The following is a 23,451-nucleotide window of genomic DNA, read 5'->3' as shown; positions in this document are numbered from 1 at the left end:
ATGGATAAATTTTGCATTTAATTGGCGCGCAATTATGCCTTAAACATCTTCCGTAAATTCAGTTTGCGATCGACTTTTTCGCAAATTTACAACTCTTCCGTCCATAAAAATTTCAAGACAAAATATTTTATTCAAGACTCTGTTCTCATGCTTAAAAACGTTTACATTACATTTATCGAAAAAACGTGACGTATCGACATTTGTCAACCTATAAAACGCGAAACGATAACGGAATATAAACATAATAAGATTTTAGCACAAATCGATAAAGCTGGCATTGATCAAATTACTTTCGTGTCGCGCTTTTCGATATTTAGTATATTGTAATATTTATAAAACGATTGTCGTTTTTCGCCGGTTTCGCGACGCGGTTAAATAGGACCATTAGCAATCTCGATATTCAAACGGATTTAAACGGGCATCAGAATTTTTAGCGAGCAAACGTTGGCGCCGCTCTTATTCGGAACACGGCGTTTTTCGCACGAAGCGGCCGTGATGTTTGACACATGCGACTCGTTGCAAGCTTAATATGCATCGGTCGTTCCCCCTCGAAACTTCGCACGGTATCAATCACGTTTTATTGGCCCCGGCACTCTGTCTATACATTTTTTTACGATGCACACCGCTATATCTGCGATATAATACGTGTTACCCGGTATGACGCGCGCCTGCCGCTTTATTCCCAACTCATCGATAGTAACAATAGGTGTAAAATCCGCTCAAATGAATTTTCTCTATTCTCTATCGGGGGATAACGGTATGCCACTTCCTTCCTAAGCTAGCCGAATCGCGGATAAAATTAAATTTATAATCCATCCATCCATCGAATTTTTAATCTTTAATCTTTCATCTTTAATACATTACAAATTTTATACATTTGTTGCGTAATTTGACTGAGGGGTGGGTTATACCGTACATTTGCTTTTGTAAAAGTCTTTACGACATTTACGCCCACATCGATCAAAATTCGTTTTTAAAGTTTTTTTCAATTACACGGACGCGGTGTAAAATACATTGAATTTTTTTTAAATTGATTGGGCAAAAGTTTTTTATCGATTGAGAGCTTTTATCCGTTCTTAAATTGCCGAACGTTGCCGATATAAATACAAACATGCCAATAATAGATGCAATATACAATCGATCGAAAGTTACGTGAAGTAAAATATACACTTATATAATAAAAAGAATAAAAACTTAATTTCATCATCCAATTCACACCGCGAGAAATATAGTGAATTTGTTAAATTCTTACCGTGTACATTATTTTAAATTTAATTAACCATTAATATTGCTTATCAAATTATTTGTTTCTCAACTTGAGAGAGAATCCAGGCATACATTATATACGTATAATAATTCAACTTTAAAATCATATACTTGTGTTAAAAAGCCCATTTTAATATATAAATATTTATATGTGTAAACAAAATTTTATTAATATAATTACTTAAATTTTAGTATGATTATTTAAACTGTTAAAATTTTTAATTTATTTTTTATATCGCTTTGATGTATATTGCCTCACAATTAGATACAAACAAAATTTCGCATTCATTTTTATTTAAAGGATGAGCAAACGGCATGTTTTCGACCTTTACGTAATCAAATTTGAAACACTAATTAATAATGTATAAAGCGATGAGATACAATGTTGGAACGTAAAATACATCTCATGCGGGTGATTGTGTCGAAAAATCTGTGCGAATAATACAGCGGGTTGTCGAGAGAATTGCTCATGTCTGAAATTTGCGTAGATTTCGTATTTGTGTGAGAATGGAATTGGCGGTATTTTCATATTAAAGAGACATCGCGCTGCGAATGAAAGGATTTGGCGCGAATAACGAACGAGTGTGTCAAGAATTCAGGCCGGGGAATTCTTTGTTTCGCTATCCCGGCTATTCATTCGGCTCCTTCGACGTTGTTCTCGCGGTAAAAGGGCCGCGCACGAAACCGCTCTAATTATAACGATTGTTTCATAGCGTGCACAATCCACGCGCTGACTTTCTCATCCGGCCGACCTCGAATTTATTGCGCGTTTGTCCCGACCCACTGTTATCGATACCATACATTATCCGCACGCACCGGCTCCTCCTTTATTCACGGCGACGTGCGCGCACCCCCCGATTTTAAGGAAGAATGCACTTTCCCGTTTTTAAAGAGCCGAGAATCTGCATTTGGATCGCGCGACACGCTAAATTTAGGTAATATCGATTCACGTTTTATTCACGGTAACGATAAATTATTCTTTCGAATATAAAAGTACATTTGCCTTTATACGAGTCGTTTCACGTAGATTCAACGTAAATGAATATGTTTATACATTATAGAGGAATATTTTCTCGTATTGCGTCGCGTAATGTAAATTGATATAATAATTGTAACGATTGAAGCATTCTGTGTGAGAAAAAAATTATTAAAAACTGTTAATTTAAATTATAGTTAATGGATTTCACGTTGAAAGGGATCAAATGAAAATACATTGCAAGAAATTCGAAACCGATTCCTGTGATTTTTCAATTTCACGGGGTGAAAAAAATTTCCATCTGATTTCGATTCATTCTTTTTATATCATTTTATTTTACATTATATCCACACATCTCGCTTTCTTTCTTGTCGTTGAAATAAATGCAATTATTGTGCACCTGTTATTCGATTTCCAATTCGTTGATTGCTCGACCCTGTCGAGGTTGTCTTTTATGTAATTCAACGATCGTTATATATATTATATATATTATAGATGTGTATATTTTGTAAAAACAGAGAGAAACAAAAAAATATAAATGTATATAATTAATTAATTATTCCCATTTAGCACAAATTGCTCGTTTATTTCGGCCAAAATGTTTTATTTCAGTGATAGTTTTCTTTTGCAGTAAAATTACAGTCCATTTTCTTTGATAATTGCAATCTTTAATCATTTCATTATAATATAAATTTAATTATATACAAAATTATGCAGAAAACTATAGCGAAGTACATTAGAATGCACAGTGTGTATATTTTGTAATATTTTTTATTCACACAGGTGAATAAAAAAAAACTCGAAAAATTCGGCAGAATTCGTTATTTACATCTCGAGCCATTTACATATTTATGAAGAGAAAGTGTTAACAAAATTCGTCAGTATTTTTGCGAAAGGAATGGCACGTGAACCACGAATTCTATCCGTGAGAGTGTAAGAACCGCTGTGCCACCTCCTCAGGAATGTGGCGCAATTTAACTTAATTAAAGCAGCACGGAGGATCCGGCAACACGTTCGTTCATTCGTTCGTTCGTTCGTTCGTTCGTTCGTTCGTTCGTTCGTTGGTTGGCTCGCTCGTCCGTCCGTTCGCTCTCGGTCTCAGTCCGACGACGCGGATCGATATCGAGGAATTTTCTGCGGTGCTGCTGCTCGGTTTCGCGCGCGCGGCGAGATGCACGACATGCGCGAGGTGGCCGTAGTTTCTTGTCACGCGCGCGTTTCGTGCTTTCGCGTACCACATTTCCGGGCCCCTGCCCGCTGCACCGTCAAACGTATTCCCCGACACGGCCGCTTAGAGACCGCATTTACCTGCAAAACGTTTCAGGAGCGCATCTCGTGCCACCCCGCACCGCACCGCACCGCACCGCATCGCAGTGGATGTATATATGGCGGCGGATAATTGCGCTCGAGATATTTCGTCGCTCGCAGGGCCAACTGAAACTTCCCAACGACTTTCGTTCGACGCCCGCAAGCCCGCCGATGCAGATTGGTGCGAGTGCGCGTGTGCATGTGCATGTGCAACGTGCATGTGGCAAGATTTTTCCAAGAGAATTGCAAAAACTTCATTTTCTCTTCCCTCGTATTTTAAGGAATATAATTGCAAGCTTTTACAAAAAATATGTAACTTTTCTTTTAATATCATTTCGCCAATATTAATTCCTGCGCAAACTATATCACGAGAGCACTCGAATCTTATTTCTGTAATGCTGTTTTGATTTGTCAAAGTAGATTAGAAAAAAAATATATTTAATAAAATACAGATTATATTTAAAATTATATTTAATAAAATACAGATTTTTACATGTATAATGGTATGAATATATAATTAATTTGATAAAAATTAATCTTATAAATATATATATATATATATATATATATATATATATATATATATAATTAATCTCAAAAATTTTATTTTATCGAATTTTCAAATATTTTTTTATTTATATTTTCGATTAAATACGTTTAATAAGCTTGATGAATTTATTAAAATTTAATAAAAATTTGTTAAGATTTTCATATTGTGTGTGGATTAAACTATTGCAATTTTTAATCACGTGCAAAAAGGATAAATAGAAAAAAAGAAGATACAAAATCTATAAAGATTTTGCAATAACAAATTTTTGTTCTTAGATATGAAAAATGTTTGCTCTTGATACATTTTACATTTAGGAAATCGTAGAAAATGATCCACTTTATATATTCAATTTGTGTTTCGATATCTCTCTTTTGGGAAACTCAACTTTCCAGAGTACCCTTCCCGAAAAGTCAAAGGAAATAACATACGTCGGCTCTTTCCTCGGCTTTGCACGGCCGCGTATTCGTTATGCGCGTTTAGTCGCGCGCGATTGGCGACGTGCCAACTTAACGAGCACGTATATCCCGCGGAAAAAGCGCGCTCGTGACACAAGAATTCGGCCGATGGAAGAATGTATAAACAACGCGAGGGCGGAGGCGACGTGAGATCGCTGATTAAAGGGAGCCACGGCACCGCGCTAAGGTTGCACGGGACAGTTGGATAGATAGAACGGTCCGGGAGCGAGCGTTATTACGATTTCTTGTAAGGGCGGGAAATGAGCGAGAACTTTAGCCTATTAACCACCGAGTACAACTCGCCGCCGGAGGTAAAAAGACTACGCGCGATAGCTCATTTGCATTTTCTCTCCGTTGTCAAGCGGCATCAATTTATTCCGCTCGCCTTCGTTTCGAATGCTCAGGCTGGTACAGAAATTTGTATTCTAATAACCGATTCGAAATTGCAGATTCGTCGCGATTCGATCGCACTTTGGAATCGTGTCTCTTTAATGAAGAACTTGAAAATTCTGTCAAAATTTCCTTCAATTTAATTGACGCCAAGAGTTTAAAGAGTACATTTTTTATCCTTTTTTAATTTATAAACATGTATTTACATGTGTCATTTATTTATTCAGTAATAATTATTGCAGAATAATTACACAGGCCTGCGAAAAAGGGGGTTAACAATTTTTTTAAACTGCAATAGTGATTTTTGACGTTATTTTGCGCTGAATCCGAATCTGGCCGCCGAATTTGCGTAGCGTTGTGAGGTTTTTCAATTATTTGTAGTTGAATAGCCCAAAAATCGCTATTTTGGCCAATTTCATGAATTTATTGTGAGTAAACCAAATTTTTGGAAATATTTCTGCCAATGGCATCATACAGTACTCACTTTCATTTTTCAAATCACTTTCGATTATCGCCGCACGGATTTTTTTTCGCTGAGATATATAAGCATGATAGCCAAAATAGCGATTTTTGAGCCATTCAATTACAAATTTATTCAAAAAACGTGAAATGCTACGCAAATTCGGCGGCCAGATTCGTATTTAGCGTACAAAATTACATCGGAAATTACTATTGCATCTTTAAAAAAAACCTCGCAGGCCTGTGTTATCTTTAAATTAGACAGATTGAAAAATCTGAGAGAAAAGAGAATTTTCTTCAAAATTTATAAAATTCATTTTTTTAAAAGACTTTTTACGTTTAAAATTTACATTTTTTTATATACATTGAAAATCGAAAGATATCTTTGTATCGTTTTAAATCCACTTTTTAAACTGTAAATAAATTTTATAATCTCTTAAATATCAAATTGTTTCCAAGTAAGTTCTTTAATTTTGACGTTTCTTGATTTTTCAAAAATTACTCTTAAAAGCATACATCTTAAGCATTAATTCTTCATTCTTTCGGGATCTTTTGTAGAAACGACGAAAACGATGAAGAAAAAAAAATTCGTCTTTCTTTTCTTTCTCGCGGGCCGAATAATGAGCAGCGGGCGATCAAAGAAAAACGCGCGAGGGAATCGAACAACGTGGCACAAAAGATGTAACGAGTCAGGAGTGAGGAAGAGCTCGATAGGACTGGCAATCGCGAGAGTATCCATTACAAGCGGAGACTGGCGCGAGGATGGTCGGAAATAAACGAGAATTCCAGCTCGTTAACCATCGAACTGCGCCACGCTAATAAATGCAACAATGCGCGATGCTCCATTTGCGTCTACCTCCGTCGAATCGAATCTTCTCGGTACGAGAAGAGTTTCCAGCCGCGGCGGCTCGCTGGAAACTGCAAATTACTCTCGAATTGAACCCTCGTCGCGCGTTAAGCGCAACCGACGAGATGCGACGCGATTCGTGCGCGCGAGATAAACGACACACATCTTTCGCATGTGTCGACAAACGACAGAAAACTTGGACGCGATTTACACTTTCGAGTCGTGCGCTCTCACGTCGAATTAAAGGAATTCAGAGTGAAATTGAATGAAATGGAGGTACATTTTTAAAGGCCGACTACGGCGAATCAAATATGCGAGCAAATATTTTGCAAAAGTCGCGGAATAAAGGGGCGACAGACGTCTCTGCAATTGAAAAAGATGTATGAATATGTATGCGCCTGGAAAGAGAGAGAGATGCGCGCGCTCTCAAACGACGGCCACGTACCGTACGTATCTGAAAAATGCAGCCCGAAGGGCTAGTTAAACTAAAAACTCGCGTTAAAGCCCTCGCCGAGTTCCGGAGATGAGAGGACGGGTTACACGAAAGCGGGAGAGAAGGAAAAACAAAGAGAAAACGATATGTCGCCCGCGATGCGTATGTGCAACGTTCGCTGATTTCATTTCGGCGCATCACGCACGAGCGGCAGCTGACGTCCGCTGTCACTTGCTCGGAAATTGCTATCGTTTTAAGTTTATCGAGCAGCGCGTTACAAATAAGATTACCCGTGCTTCTTCTTCTTTCTCTTTCACACATGCACACGTACAGTGTAATGACAAATCTAATTAGTTTTAAAAATTGTATTCCGCATATAATTATAACTATATTTTCTTTAATTTTTGCGTACAAGCTGTTTCTATTTTCTATATATTTAAATGATATTATAATATAATAATATTGATTTCATCTTTGTAAATTATTTTATATTAATTTTATAATAATTTTATATTATTAATATATTTTATATATTAATTTTATTTTATATTTGATACATGTGTGTACGTGAAAAATAAAAGGCATCGATAGTCTAATAATGTTTCCAATATTAGCTAGTTGTATAATCATCTTATAAATTTTAATTGTCATATTGTTGCATTTGTTATAACAAGCTATGAAGAAAACATTCATTTATTACAAGTAAAATTAAGAGTAATAACAAATCTTAACCCTTTATCTGTCTGTTTCTATTTTTAAAAATATAGTTATATCATTTTACAAAAGTTATTTCCATCAAAGTTAATGTGAAAACGTTGTAGATTTTTTTATCAAGACGTAAAATGTATATCGACATGTTACAAACGATTGTTTCTCTATCAAATTCTCCGTTAAGTAAATTTTCGAGCGATATTTAAAAGATAATCGAAAACTTTCAAAAAAAAACTATTGAATTCAATGGTGACTATTTGAATCGAACTAGTTGACGACCATTTTAATTGATTTCGATTGGAAAATGGAGACTCGAAATAAAAATATAAACCTTCTTTTAACTCTTAATAAATTTGACAAATATCAGGAATATTTTATTTAATAATAAAAAAAGAGCAGAGAGTAAAATCTTGTTATTTAAATTTCGCAATTCTTTTTCAGTCTTTACGTTTTCAAGCGTATAGACGCATTTTGCAAGGCGGATATCCAATTTCGTAAAGCGAATTTTTCGCACTGCGGGTCCTCGTCTCTTTTTATACCGCAACGAGTGTCATCGAGAGAGTCGCCCGCTAGCCCCTTTAAACACTATCCTCAAAGGTCAATTACCGATAAACTGTGGCGAGGTGCGCATAAGCTCCAAGTTTATAAAGAAAACCGGAGGGTTGAAGCACCGTAATGTAAACGCGCAATAGGAGATGACGCGGCTCTGCGGTATTCGATGTATAAAGTCGAGTGCGTACGTGGCCGCGGGTTAAAGAAGACTGTCACGTGAGTGCCGGGGATAGGCGTGGCCTTGGGGGTGAAGGGGGAAAAGGGGGTGCCACGTGTAACGTCGAAAAACGTCGGCGAGCCTGAAAGGCCGTCCGCTGATTTCCTCGAGATTTATAGCGTCGCGGGTTATAGCTTTTCGGCGCGCGTATCTGACATCGCGCCACTTCTCGTGATACGTGTTCGAAGGGCACCGCTCGTTGCGAAACACGCAAACCCATCGTAAAGCTCGGCGAAAAAAATTTTCGACGCGCTCAATCACGCCGACTACACAAAATATAACACGTTGCGTATAATCATATCGATATAGAATGAAATTATTTATCGGAGATTTCGATCATTAATAATCGAATTTACGGCTAATTAGAAAATATGGCTAATTATTCAATTGAAATAATTAATAAGCTAGTGTCTAATGAGTAGCAAAATGGCGAGGATTCCGAAATTAATTGATAATGGCAAATGGGGAAATAAATAAGTCTTCCGCACACGACTCCTTGCACATCGAGCATTTCGAGCTTTTGCTTCTCTTTTTATTATATATATATATATATATATATATATATAACTCGGTGCATATATTCTTCTCCCCGCGACATTTTTCCCGCGCCCTTAATGCTTTCGAAGATATACACCTCCGGGATTCGTGGTGATACACACATTCTGTCGTCGTGTCGCGCACGTTTACGAAAGCGACGGGGACGTTGTAGCGGATAGCGCGATAAGCGTCGTAATTTATAACCGGTCGCGGATATATTCCGCGGGGTGGTGGCTCTTAAACGACGACGCGGCGAGCGCAATCTGCGGGAATAACGTGTGCTACGTTGACACGATGAAAAACGTATTACGCTCTGCATCTCCCCCTTTCCCTTCTCCTCCTCCTCCTCCTCCTCCTCCTCCTCCTCCTCCTCCTCCTCCTCCTCCTCCTCTCCTTCCCCTCCGCCTCCCGTCCCCGCGCGATAACGCGCCGCGAGCCGTTCCGTAATGACATTTCCGGGACAATTTTGATTTGCATTAACGAGGCGAACGGGCGCGATTTACGTCGCAATCGTGTATCCGGTGCGATTAACGCGCAACGTGGGCGCCTCGAGCGAAATCGAGCGGCGAAATGTCTGTGAGGAGGTGAAAAAATAATTTTGAATAATGCACAAATTGATTGCGCCGCCAACGAGAACAAGACTCGTGTCGATGAGGGCGCATCGCGATAAAACAACATGTTGTCGTCTGACATTTTTACTTGATAATTTGTAAAATATGCATTGCGCGAGAGAAACGTTTTACACAAAATTTACACGAAAGGATCTTACTATTTTTTGTCAGTGACATGAATTTGTTTCGAGTGAAGACACCGCTGAGATTTCAAATTCATCTTAAATTTTTTTAAATAAAATTATATTTAATGTTTACGTTTATATTAATTCCTCTCGTCGTCCTCTGCATATAAAAGTAAGAATAAGGTAATTATAAAAAAATCAGTTTACGAGACATTTTATAATTTATTTTGACACGTGACATAAATATGTAGAGATTTTATACAATTTTCGATGACTTTATTTTAATATTTTTGTTGGCAGAAGTCTGAGATTTATTTATGAAGAATATTTTATAAGCAAACACATTTATATTAATTTATTATTATAAAAGATGTGTATGAAAACATGATTATTAATTTATTCTATCCATTATTTTGTGAAAAATTTAGCAAATATTTCGATACAAGAGAACTTGCAAGATATTTTATATCTCATTGCATATTTATGAAATATATCTTGTAATATATCTTGTCATACATTTTTTTTCATGATTTTATCTTACAAACAAAATAATTAAAAATGTAACGATTTATGTAAAACAAAATTTTATTTGATGTAAAAAAATCTTGAAATCTTGCAGCACCTTTCCTCTGAGTAAAATCATGCTGATTATGGAATGTCCTAATATCATACAATCTTTGTGTAAAACATTTATTTAAATAATTTATTTGTATATTTTAGAAATTATTTTCAAAGTATTACGTGAGAGCTCACTTTGCATACATGTAACAATATATAGCGTTATTATTAACATTAATATGCATATTTAATATCAAAAATATAATATGCACGCATGCATTTGAGTTTATGTGCATTATCTTGTTTAAAGGAAAAAGATTTTTGTTTAAAGGAGAATTGTTATTAATAAATCATTATAGCTTTTAGTCTCTTTTTCAATTTATAGAGAGACTATTACAAATGAATTTGCTATAACTTTGTCCGAAGCATGATTGATAAATTTCTTTAAGCAATTCTCTGGTAAGGTAGGAAATATCGGCTACTGCTTTATATGCGACGCGATAGTGCAATCTGCTGCCTTGATTGCAAATTCGTTTGAGAAATAAAATAAATACAGCAAAGATTTTTTGTGACCTGTTTTCTCCCCTAGAAAAATTTAAATCAGAATACACACAGATAGAATAGAAACCTTCGAGCATTGGTGTTTTTTTATGATAAAATATCGAAAATACATCATTTTAAAATATAATAGGAATTACTTTTGTTATATTTTGCAAATATTATAATAATTACAAATGTTTGAAAAATTTTACATTGCAGCAAAATACAATTGTTGATTTAATAGGTTTGCTTTTAGAGGAAATGTAGAGAACGATGTGTTTTTTTTCATATTTTCTACTTGGAATAAAACATGATCACGCTTTGAACAGAGAAGACTAAAAACAAATAAGGGTAGAAAGTGCAAAAAAACGTACAAATGTATCGCTGTAGCGTGGATGTTCAGACAGCAAAACAAAATCCAAGAAACATTGATGTGCGATTTATTTTGAAACGAGATAAAATTGGATCTTGAATTCTGCAGAAAGGAACCAATCAACAATCGAAAAATTATTGGTTGGCTTCTTTCTATAGAATATAATTCGATTGAAGTTCAGCTTCGAAAAACCAATCAATACGCTTATTGTATTCCTATCTTCTTTCGAACAGAAAGAAAGATTCTCCGATGTCAGAATTCTAATGTTTCTTTTATATATAAATTTCACATCATTTGTTTACATCTGTCACATCTCTTTTATGATTTTGAAATAAACAATGTCATGAAATAAACAGTTTATACATATTTATATATAGTTTATATATATATATATGTACACATATATATAATCAATAATTTAATTTATACTTGTTTTTATCGAAAATTTATTCTCGGTGAATTTATATATAAAATGGATTGGAAAATCTAGTATAATTGGAAAGAAAAATTAGTTTCTCCCATTAAAAAATAAGTTGAAAATGTAGAAATAAGCATTTTTCATAATAAAATTTTGAAAATCTAATTATGCTTTTTTTAAGCTTGGCTTTTTTAATAACACTGTGTTAATTTACTTAATTTACTTAATTTACTTTATCGAATTTATTTCATATCATATAGATATTAAAATATACATATATAAAAAGATCTTCTTTCTAGCGAAATATAGGATTTATCTTGATAATTTCCGCATAATTTCTTCAATAATTTAAATTATTTTAAATTATTTTATTTTACTAAAGAAAAAAATGTACTTTTATATTGCTGTCGAGACAAACGATATATGACACAAAATCATTGGAAATTATTCAAACTCGGAAAAGGGTGAATGCACGTTATTAATTTTTCAACTTTATACCATGCATTTTTAAAGAATTTTAAAAAAATTAGAATTTTTAAAAATTTCTTGAAGAAGCGACATTTTTTTCTTCTTTTTACATCTCGGAACGTTCTCTGAGCTTGAGGTCTAGGCAATCTAATCGAAAATGCGCCACTGGGCATGGCGGATATCGCGAAGGAATGGCAGCTACGTGCTTCCACTTTATCGCGATCCCTTGCTGATTCCCTGCTGATTGCCGATGGGTCGTGATAGAAAGATTACGTTGTAGAAACGATAGAAACGTTCATCGATATACTTGCAATCGTGATCGAGGAAACGGATTTTTGCGACGCCCGGCACGATAGACAATTCCGTCAATCGTCGCCGCTAAGGGCGTCGATAATTACTCCGCCATCCGTGTATCACCCGGATGATGCAGTATCGAGGTCAATCGAGCGTTTTCCAACGAGGAGGATCCACGATAGAGACTCGAAGGACCGAATACAACGCTTTAATATAGACGAGACATGTCAAGTAATAGTGCGACAGCAGCTTTATAGTCAGGTTTATAGTCAAACAACCTCCTCAGCAACCTTGTTTCGGGCGATACTAGTGATGTTATATCTAGTTGACAACGCGCTTCTATAACCAGATATAATCTAAGTTTAACAGAGCGTGAAGCAGTGCAAAGTGCACGAATTAACATGCTTACAACGCTAGGGTAAGAAAACACAGGGCAAATGGTATACTTGTCGAGGGTGTCGGATCTAACGTACATCTCATTTCTAATTTCTGCACGAGAATTTATGAAAAATATCTCTTGGTAAAGTAATTTATTATCTCTTTAATTTTTTCGTTTTTGTATTTATAGGGATACACGTGCGATTTAAAAAGTTTTTTAAGAGTAACTATACGTGTGTGTATGTGCTAAATATAAATTGGAAAAATTACTATAAACTTGAAGGAAAGATTCTTCTTTGTGAAGAAATTATTCAAGATTCGTTACCCAACGTATTTTCATTTCAAAGCTTCAATTTTTTTATTCACGCTATAAAAGAGTCTTTAATCTATAAAAATATGAAAAACGATCAAGTTATATAGATTCATTCTGTATCCCATAATGTTGAGTTTGTCAGACGCGTTGCAAAAACAACGCTAGAGATTTTAGACACTTTCATAGATCACATTGTTTATGCGTACGAGTTATTAATCCGAAAGTCAACGCGCTCGCGCGATATGTAATATCGTTTATGCGCTCGTTATTCTCGCTCGAGGGGAGGCAGCTATCGCGTTAGCACATTACAGGGAATTCTTATAGCGGCTCGGCATAGCCATTTGCACGATGCGACACGCGATTACGAGTAATTACAGCTCGCACGTGTCATGAATATTTACGAGCGCAGTTTTTAAAGTTTCGTGTTTAGTTTAGAGCGCGTTAGGATACGAGCATATCGGGAACAGTGATTGTTCGTTTACGCGAGTTCGATGCTGCGAATAAATTTTTAAGTACGCGGTACACGTGAAATGCATAAGAGAAGATAAAGAGTGGATATTGCAGCACCAATGGTGTGAGAAATTTGATAAAAGTTACCCAAAAAAGCAGATATTTCATTTTTTATTCGATAAATACACAAGCCAATCAATTTTGCATGCTAATCTAATATCTTTTTCATTTCATTACTTTTAATTGACATTTTTCCTGGTATTTTATGCACCCATAAAACTGATCCTACTTTCTTAATAAAGATACTTGGTTATAAATAAGGCATTTCCCTTCTCTTCTTTATGGACACTAAATACTAAATTGGGAAGATTTGCTCCAGAGGTTCTCATTAATAAATTATACGAAGATAAAGTGATTTTCAATAAGATATTTGCAAATGTGCAAAATGCCTGCTTGAAATATTATTTATTATTTAATCTCAATTAAGTATCGCTAATTTGAAATCATCGCAAGATGTTAAAAAAGTCAAAGTCTATTTGGGATAACATCAATATGTCCGCTATATAAAGAGTGTCCCATTTTAAAAAACGCACCTCGATAATTGTTCAACGAAGTATTTTCAGCAAAAATGTTAAAAATTTCAGACAAAAATTGTTTCAAGGTAGACATAAAATAGTGTCATTAATTTGACCTGAATAGTTATTTGAAGGTCGAAATAAACTGCAAGAATATGCAATAAAAAGTAAGCAGTTTCATTTAAAAAATTGAAGATGACCTTCACGTAACTATTCAAGATCAAATTAATGATACCATCTTATGTCTCCCTTGAAACCATTCGACTTTTGTCGGAAACATTTTTGCTGAAAATGCTTCGTTGAAGAATTATCGAGGTGCGTTTTTTTAAAAATGGGACATCCTGTATATTCTCATATATATATATATATATATATATATATATATATATATATATATATTCTCATTTTATCCAAGTTTAAATTTGCAGAAAATACAAAGAGAGGAGAAAAAATACAATATATATTAGAGGCAAAAAGCGCAACTGTCAAGCGCATATCCTGGCTTTATCATCATTTGCACAAATTGATTCGAGAAACGATTTCTTCAGAGTTGAATAATTCGGCCGGGACACAATCCATCTCTCGAATAATAACTCGAGTCGTTAAGTTTCGGCGAAAATATCCGTTTCGTGAAACACATATTGCGATGCCGATGTAACGATGTTTTAACGCCGCGAATTATTCATGTAGCCTATTTCGCGACATCGACATACGCCGGCTATTATTTCGCATTAAGTCGTTAACGCTCGGTCGCGCATGCTCGCGAACCCTCCCCGAAACGAACAAGAAAATCGCGTGTCCCATCGTAAACTTCCGCTCTCCTCCCTCTCGTCGTCCCTATGCTCGGGCATAGTACAAAAGACCGTTCATGATAGACCGATTGCTCGGTAATGGCTCGCTCCGTAATTCTGCTTGTCGTTTTCGTCGTGCGCTAGTCGCAAATTGAAATTCACGATGGCCGCCGGGCCAAATGTGCTCGCGTCCCTCCCTTTCCCACGCCGCGCTTATTCGCTTTTCAGCGTTTACAGATCCGCAACGATACGATAAGCGACGTAAGAGCGCGAATAAATGTCGTCGAAAAGTGTGGAAATTAAAAAAAATAATTATATAAAAAAATATTTAAATGAGATGCATATTTAAAGCCAAAAAGATTGATGACAGCAAAATGTAGAATGATAATTATGTAATTTTTCATCCTAGTACGAAATAGCGCGCTAGAAGATTAACCCTTACTCCGTACATACGAGAGCTATTTTTGATCCCACCAATGTTCTCGTAACGATGCACTACGAACACTTGTTCGTATATTTGTATAAAAATATATTAAAGCGAATTTATCCATTTATTCCAGCCTTTATTTAGAAGGATCATAGAAGATGTGTGAATTTTTGTAGATTTTTCCAATATTTGTATCCCTTGAAAAATGCGTCAAAAGCTTCAATGAGCGCTCTGTACATTTTGAATGCGCCAAAAATATCAATATGGTGTAAATATTAAAAATTGAAAGGTAGAAGAGAAAAGCCCCGATATCAATTAATTTTCATTTAAAATCATACATTATCGCGGAGATTGCGTTACGCCTGCGTTGAAGTGTTTTTAATCATTTGGATGAAAAACGTACTCGTGTAAGAAGACGTTTGAGTGATGTATCGCTGTTCGCGGACGTGCAACTCGCGAGGCGTGCAATTGTCGTCGAATTAAATCCGAAATTAGCGCTTGTTTATCAACTCCCGCTGCGTCATTTATCTTGAATATTTACATTTCGCCGGGAAACGAATAGCCGCGCGCAACTGCATTAATTATGCGCGGCGGCATATGTCACATATTTTTCGTGGAGAGATGAATTTCATTTGACGTATAAACAAAATTTGATTTTCAACGTTTGACCCTGCCAATTTTGTGAAAATCCCCGAGATATGGGGATTATGTGTAACGTAACCGCTCAACGATTTGATTTTCATGGTAAAGGTATCTCGTACACAAGGCAGTTTGTTTTTGCGCAAAACGGAAAAAGCCAACAAATTTGTCGATATTTGTTTGCCGCATTTCTTGCGACATTCAATGCATAAATCAACAAATCCTCCTATTGGTCGAATCTGAAAGCGTATCGCCCATGATTGAAATTATTGAGAGCGTCAGGGTAAATAAAATCCCGAGCACGCTGCGAAATCGCGCTAAAATTTCGCGAGAATTGATTTCTCTCCCACCTCGTTTGTCTTGGAAATAGAAGCGCGGAGAAAAATCTAGATCATGAATTTGGCGCAAAGGTATTATTAGCCAACTATTAATGATTGATCTTTATTTGCATATCGTGTTTAAGCTATGCGAAACGTTATTCCACTTAACATCATCCATTTTTACATACATTTTATATACAGGATATCAGGGCAATCTCTTTTAAAAAAAAACTCTTGTAGGTTACCTCGAGAGCTTTTTAAAACATCATAATAAGGTATTTTTTCATGTATTCATGTATTTTTTCGAGTACTTTTCGAGTTATGAAGCTTGAAATAATTTCTTAATTTTTACATAAACCTAGTAAAATATTTATTTTTTAATTATCTTACCTGAATATTTTATGTACAAAATAATGAGAGGAATCAATTGGTGTAAAAAAAACATATAATTGTTTCGACGAAAAAATATGTAATTTGCAATTAACATTTATATTTTCTTTTTCGAAACAATTATGTGTTTTCTTTACACCAATTGATTCCTCTCATTATATTTTGTACATAAAAGTATTAAGTAATATTTTACTAGATATTTTATGATTTATGTAAAATTAAGTACTCAATGAAAATATACTTCATTATAGTGTTTCGAAAAGCTCTCGAGGTAAGCTGCAAGAGCTTTTTTTGGGAAGAGATTATTCTGTCATCCTGTATATATATATATATATATATATATATATATATATATATATATATATTTATATACTTATCATCTTTTACGACTCGGGAAATATACTCCGTTTGTGTGGGAAATATACCCTATCTCATAGTTGAGTTCTTAGCTTCAATCTCTCGCGAGATTGTAAAATATATTGTACATTACACTCGAGCGCAAACAAAACCTTTGTCATCGTTATCGCGCGATGCTGTTCTCTCCTGTAGCATTCAAATGATCTGTAATTACAGGTGCGATTCCGGAAAGATGATACGCGACTACCTGATACTGCTCTCGTGGCTGTGCGCGGTGCAAGGGAAGATAGGTAAGTACACTGTGCTGTCTCTTCGCGGACAATGAATTATAATGCTTTATATATTTGCAGCGCATTTTGTTCTCTTTCTCCATGCACTATGATCGGTGCATTTTTAATCCCTCTGCGAGAAAAGTAGAAGGGATTATTATGTGTACCATAGCGGCTCATCCGATGCCTTCGGGCGCGGCAATCTGGCTATCGTTTAGGCGCCGCGAAAATCCATCCCCCCGAGAAAATCCACCCCCCGAGAAAATCCATCCCGCGGTGCGAGTTTCTAGAGAGAAAAATTTCCGAGCATTATATATAGTAGCTTTGAAAGGACGGCAATGTTAGATGTAGCCGGGAGATTGAAGCGCGTCTCAAATTCATGCGCTCCCTTTTTTATAATAAAATTATAGCACAAATATAGTTGGAGAATATATGGTTATTATTCTATTTTACGATTGTCATGACTGCCGCAAGCACATTTAATATCAAAGATCTTCATCATACTTTCAATAGCAATTACAATTTTGCTATTCGAAGCATCGTTACATTTACGGTAGACACTAAAATAATCCAGAGCCAAGTCCATCGAGATAGGGGTGAGCGAATAAAAATAGAAACGTAATGTAATAACTCTCTCGTGCGCGCGTTTTCTCTTTCTTTTTTCTTACACACAGTAAGATAAAATACTTCTTACGCTATCAATTTCTTGTATAAATCATTTTTTTAGTATCTTTTTTTGGAGAGCAAAATTTGTGCTTAAAGTGATTCGATAGCAAAGAGGCAATTAAGAATCTACCAGTGCATTAAAAAATACATGAAAATTTTTCTTCAAAACGGAAAACGCAATTACGAAGCACTCTGTACGTCCGTAAAAGCTTGCAACAATATTCTTGATTTTCGTGTTATTTTCCATAGTCGTTATTGTTTCCAAGATGTAATCGGCCTCAATTTCACGAGTCTCTGTATAACGCTTCGCTTGTAATGACAAAAAATTTGCCACGGCACATTTGGGACAGCGAAATTTCCATCCGCGCAACGAGTTTCGCGATGTACACTGCAGCATTTTTCACGTAGACACGTGAATATGATCCCTATGTTTATTTGTGACAATGGGAGCGTAGCAATTGGTGCGAGATGTATATTTTTTCCATACTACGCCAGCGGAAAATTGAACTCGTCGATATTATATCGATTTTAATTGTTGAGATATTTTGACCAAATTTTACAGAAGGAAGAATCTATTTATCTAAAAAAGATATAAAAAGAGCTATTTATTGGAAAAAATATATAAAAATGGCGAGTTTATATAAAAAACCATGTAAACTAAGTCTCTTAATAAATAACGATAGTATTTGAAATTTCACGTCGCTCTGCACTGACAAATAAGTTATTTTTATTCGGTGGAATATTCGTCACGTGTTACCTTTTTGGAATATGCGATTCGATCGAAACCAGCCAGCGGTGTTCAATCGCGTTACAAGCGTCGAAATATACTATTCAGATGCGAACATTTTAATGTTAATTCTTTTCTATTTTTTGTTAAAAAAAATGATCCTAGTCTATAATCAGAGTAAAGAAAAATTTTTTGTTTCAAGGATATTTCTGGCATATCACCGACATTCATTACGACCCAAAGTATGCTACGCAAGGAAACGCCGGCAGCAGTAAGTTAATTTGCGATCAGTTTAACAATTTGTTTATAATTTTGCAAGATGACGAAACGTCTCCATTTTCTTTTAACTTATCGAGAAATTGGAATATATATATTTGAATTATATTTTTAATTAGCATTTTGTAGAAGAAAAACAATTTGCATGTACATGCTGCGCAAATGTTTGATTTCTACAAATGTAGAGATTTCAAACAATTTCTCAAAGTGATTTCAACTCGGGGTTTGCTTTTCACTCAAATATATCTAGCTCTGGACGTCGAACACGTAATTGTTAGTGAATTTTTTTCACATTTTATTTTATTCAATCACTCACACAAATCTCATTTTATGAAATCTCATTATTTCTTCGAAGTCACGACATGACGATTTTGCGAAATTCGCGCGAAAATTTTCACTTTTCGCTTTTTCGCTCTTAGGGAGTATATACGTGATCGACCTCCCGATGCGAAACCCGAGCCTTGATGTTACTACCCTGTGTTGCCAGATGCCTCGAGGTATAAACTTTCCCGAGCATTTCATGAAAATTCTTGCGCATTTATTATGTGAATTTTGTGAAAATTTCCATCAAAGACTTTATATTCTCTAAAATATGTAATGCGAATATACTTTTCATCTTTTTCTCTTACTATACACATTTTGTTATACACTTACTATACACATCTTGTTTTACACTTTACAAACGCTTAATGGCAAGTGTTTTGACGGATAATTTTAGAGTTGAAATCTTTCAAGAAAATCTTTCACGAAAAATCATTACACATTCATCATTAAAGTAACATTTATCTGGAATTGTAAAAATTTTATTAAAATATTTGTATATTTTTGAAAATTAATCATGAAAAATGAAATTAGATTAAAAGTCAAGGAGACAACTCGTTGATCGTTAATTTTCCGAAAATGTCAAATCTATATATTTATGTATTACGTTTATATATATATATATATATATATATATATATATCATTTATTATATATTACTCCTTGAAAAGTTGTGTATATTTTTCATTTCGGAAAAGAAAGCTTACACCATTCGAGTTTACATACATATTTAGCACGCGACGGATCGAGCTTTAACGAATACACGCCCTCGTTTCGTTATACCCTTCATTTCTCGACGATTGCATGAGCGAATTATTATCATTCCTCTAATAGGAAGGTAAAACTGTTATTTACCGATCCCAAGCCCTCTCGTCCTCCCCCGCACTGGTATTTACCGATCGCTTTAAAGTACCTAGCGTGTTTGGCTGGCACGAGACTCGCTGGCGAAATAGCGACACGACTTGCATTACTGCGGACCTACCCTCCCTACGTTGCCTTCCCACATTTATCTGGCCTACCGCTATCGTCTTAGGCCTCGTGTCGTACGAACGTTAGCGGGACGACGATACGAGCCTTAAGCGCAACCCTGGCCGCACCCTGTTTTGCGCTCCATCTCGCTGGTTCCCACGAACGACCCTTTCTCGGGCTCGTTTAACACCACCGGCGTGTGTTGCAGTGTGCTGGAACACGAGAAACAGTCTCGACAGCAGGATAAGAGTCGACAGAAAAATGGCAGGCAAGTTTGGCGACTACAGCTGCGATTCGCCCTGGGCCCTCATCGAATCGGCGGCGCGGGCGATGAAATCGATGCACGGCGAAGGGATCGAGTTTGTCCTGTGGACGGGGTAGGTTAAACGCGTAGTTTCATAAGGATTTTTCATGCACGATATTTTTCGTATTTTTTCATTGTTTTTTTCTTTTTCGATTAATTAAACGTATGGAAATTAATCTCAAACATGATAATACGCATTAAAATATCTTTCCGTTTCTGAATTTATTTGTGAGAATTGATTGTTACATCATTATCATTATTTTTAAATGCATTTTTGGCTGATGTCGAGGTTATTTTGTCAATTATTATTATCGCTAATTTATATCGCGCATTTGAAATTTATGAAAATATTCAGCTTCACAATAGTCAAACACGATACGTGATGTGTTACCGTTAATAACGATTGTTGTTAAATGAATCATTAACGTATTGTAATTTATTCACGAGGTCTCATTTATTATCAATAAAATCATAAACAAGATCCAGTTTGGGGGAATGGCAATTTGTTAATTCAGCTAATAACGCGATTATTATGCGTTGAATTTATTACCGTTAAATAAATTTATTTTACAAACGATTTACTCTAGTCAGAGGTGCGCGACTTCCAATTAATTATTGGAAAGCGAAGAGTTCCGCTGACCGGTATAAATATATCGCATCCACTACCGATGGCTTTCTGGCCACTTAACGCTGCTCCGCCGCACAATTATCGAGGAGCATAAATGTATAAAAGAAATACGAGTAGCGAATGCTAGAAAACGATACGAGTCGTTTATTAAAAGACGTAAATGCATTTTTGAAATGCTACAAATTTCAAATTCATCACGCCCTAATATCGATGGTACTCGCAAAGTTTGTTTCGCTATTTTTTTAATTGAATTCGATTCGCATCGTCTGGCATATATAATTGTTTTACTCAAACGTTTGTTTACCTCTCTAAACCTTTTATTACTTTAATCGATAAATTTAATTAAACGTTTGGAGAGACAAAAAGATACAAATCTTTCTTTCTTTACACGTTGCAAAATTATCGATATAAATAATTCGGGAGAAAGATAGTTAAAAATTATTTTTTTTTAATTATTTTATAATTACATTCTTAGGACACGTCAGTCGTATCGTTTTGCATTAATTTTCTCCGGCTTCCGACCGTCGAGACGCGACAGAGTTTAAGTTATCAGCTGACGTAATTATCAACGCGCAATTATCAACTCGGATGACAACGCGTTCGATTTTCATCCCTTTCTCGTCTCGCGTGCCCGACACGATGCGTCCTCATTTCGCGTCGTGGGCCCTCGTCTTATATTTATCAATGATAATTGCGCGTTCTCGCACCTCCTCCGATAATCCCCTCTCCCTTGCGTTACAAGTGCGACTAACGAGGCTGTAACTACTTGTTGCAGCGACGCACTGACACGCTCCACCAGCATGAGCGTCGAGCTGCGTCTACTGTGTCTGCGGAATTTGACCGATCTGTTGCACCGCACGTTCAAAGGACAATTCGTGTTCCCCGCTCTCGGCCACGAAGACGTCGGCGTGAATTACACTCAGCTGGCGACTCTATGGCAGCACTGGTTACCACCAGAGGCTGTGGACACGTTCGTAAAGGGTGAGCAAACATCGTTACTCGCGAGAAGCTGTAGGACGAGATGAGGGCAGGATTTCGTTTCGAATCTCGCCGGTCATATCTATCGTATCTCGAAGAAATTGCTTAAATCTGGTTGTTTTAGATCTCGAGGGCTAATTGAATAATCTCTAAAATATCTGTGCCGGCGTATTATAAATTGAACGCGTTAAAATTCATAAAGAAACGTTCTCCGAGAGATCCATAAATGATCGGTGAATGGGGATTCGCGGCGCTCTTTGATTCGAAACGAGCGCAACGGGTCGATGCAACATTTATGGATGCCCTCTATCTCCCTCGGAAAATGTGTTACGGCACAAAGTAAGCTTATTGGCGAACATAAATTCGCCCCCCGGGGCTTTACTGCCACGGCACTATTCAAAATTTGTTGCAGCCGGCTACTACACGATCGAGCAGCGCTCGAAAAAATATCGGATCGTCTTCCTTAATACGAATTTGTGGCTGAGCCCGGTCGACAGCCGTATGCTGCATCGTGTCGGAAGTAGCACGGTCGATAACACGCAGGATCCCTTCGGCCAATGGTTCTGGTTCCAGTCGGTGCTAGAGAATGCACGGAAGAAGAAGGAAACGGTAGGTTCCTAGGATGCTCCGCGCGAAATATACGAAATCATTGGTCTCGTCTCTCTCTCTCTCTCTCTTTCCGAACGCGCCATTATTACGGTGCGACACGACGCATCCTTTCTTTCCCAAATAATTCCCGCCATGATATCGACACGAGTGATTTTCATGGACTTTGGTTAGATCCTTTGGAACGAGAAATTAACGCGAAAGGGAGAGCGATAAGAGCAATCTTAATCGGTTGGAATAGAGGCGCTGATAAAGATTAAAGGATACGACGGAAGGAGATGCCAGAAAAAGTCGGAGATTCGATAATAATTCGCCTCGATTCCGCATAAATCGTTTGAATAATCTGACCAATAATGGAATTCTCATTCTTTAACGTCGCGTTATTTTGCCAACGATATCAGTCGACTCCAACCCTTGGACAAACGTGAAACTAAATTAAGCGAAAATAGCCAATGAGAATAACTATCTTGGTAATTTGATTTCAAAACGAATATCGGCCGCGTACAAAGGTCGTGAAAGTCCTTGAAACTTTTTATGCTCGTTCAATCGCGCACATGTATGTATACGTGACACATCTTTACGTACGTATTGGATATAAAAAGACAATTTAATATAAAGGAAAAATTTTTTTACGTGTCAATCAATTTTCCGGGATCGATGAAAACATACGTACAACGGCGTTTCGAGCGTCAAGTCGCCATTATGACACTCGTACGTAAATTAAGCCCTTTGATAATGAAGTTGATCAATTGGTAAACCTACAGACGCGTGTTTTAATACGGGGATTGATGGGATAAATGAGCGTTTAATCGTGCAAAAGCCTATGCGCACTCGATATCTGCTTCTATCGCGCTATCGGGTATATATGCTTTACGCAAAATTGCGCGTATTCGGAGCGTGCATATTCTATCTAGATATTCATGCATCGTGACTCAAAACTGTGCCTGACAGTTTGACATCTGTAATGTTTGACGTGTGT

At 36.3% G+C, this 23,451-nt stretch overlaps 1 protein-coding gene across 1 annotated transcript in view; it reads left to right on the top strand.

The window, feature by feature from the left end:
* LOC105254040 (acid sphingomyelinase-like phosphodiesterase 3a) overlaps positions 1-23,451 on the top strand; it is a 42,272-nt gene that overhangs the window by 7,447 nt on the left and 11,374 nt on the right. Inside the window, exons 2-6 of the mRNA XM_011262493.2 lie at positions 16,945-17,018; positions 18,593-18,661; positions 20,165-20,333; positions 21,664-21,869; positions 22,279-22,475. Of these exons, the coding sequence (XP_011260795.1) occupies positions 16,961-17,018; positions 18,593-18,661; positions 20,165-20,333; positions 21,664-21,869; positions 22,279-22,475 (699 nt within the window). The 5' untranslated portion in view covers positions 16,945-16,960. The remainder of the gene's footprint in view (positions 1-16,944; positions 17,019-18,592; positions 18,662-20,164; positions 20,334-21,663; positions 21,870-22,278; positions 22,476-23,451) is intronic.

The sequence above is a fragment of the Camponotus floridanus genome, unplaced genomic scaffold, assembly GCF_003227725.1.
Source record: "Camponotus floridanus strain SB8 unplaced genomic scaffold, Cflo_v7.5 scaffold5, whole genome shotgun sequence".
NCBI lineage: Eukaryota > Metazoa > Arthropoda > Insecta > Hymenoptera > Formicidae > Camponotus > Camponotus floridanus.
This window is presented reverse-complemented; position numbering and strand designations above follow the sequence as displayed.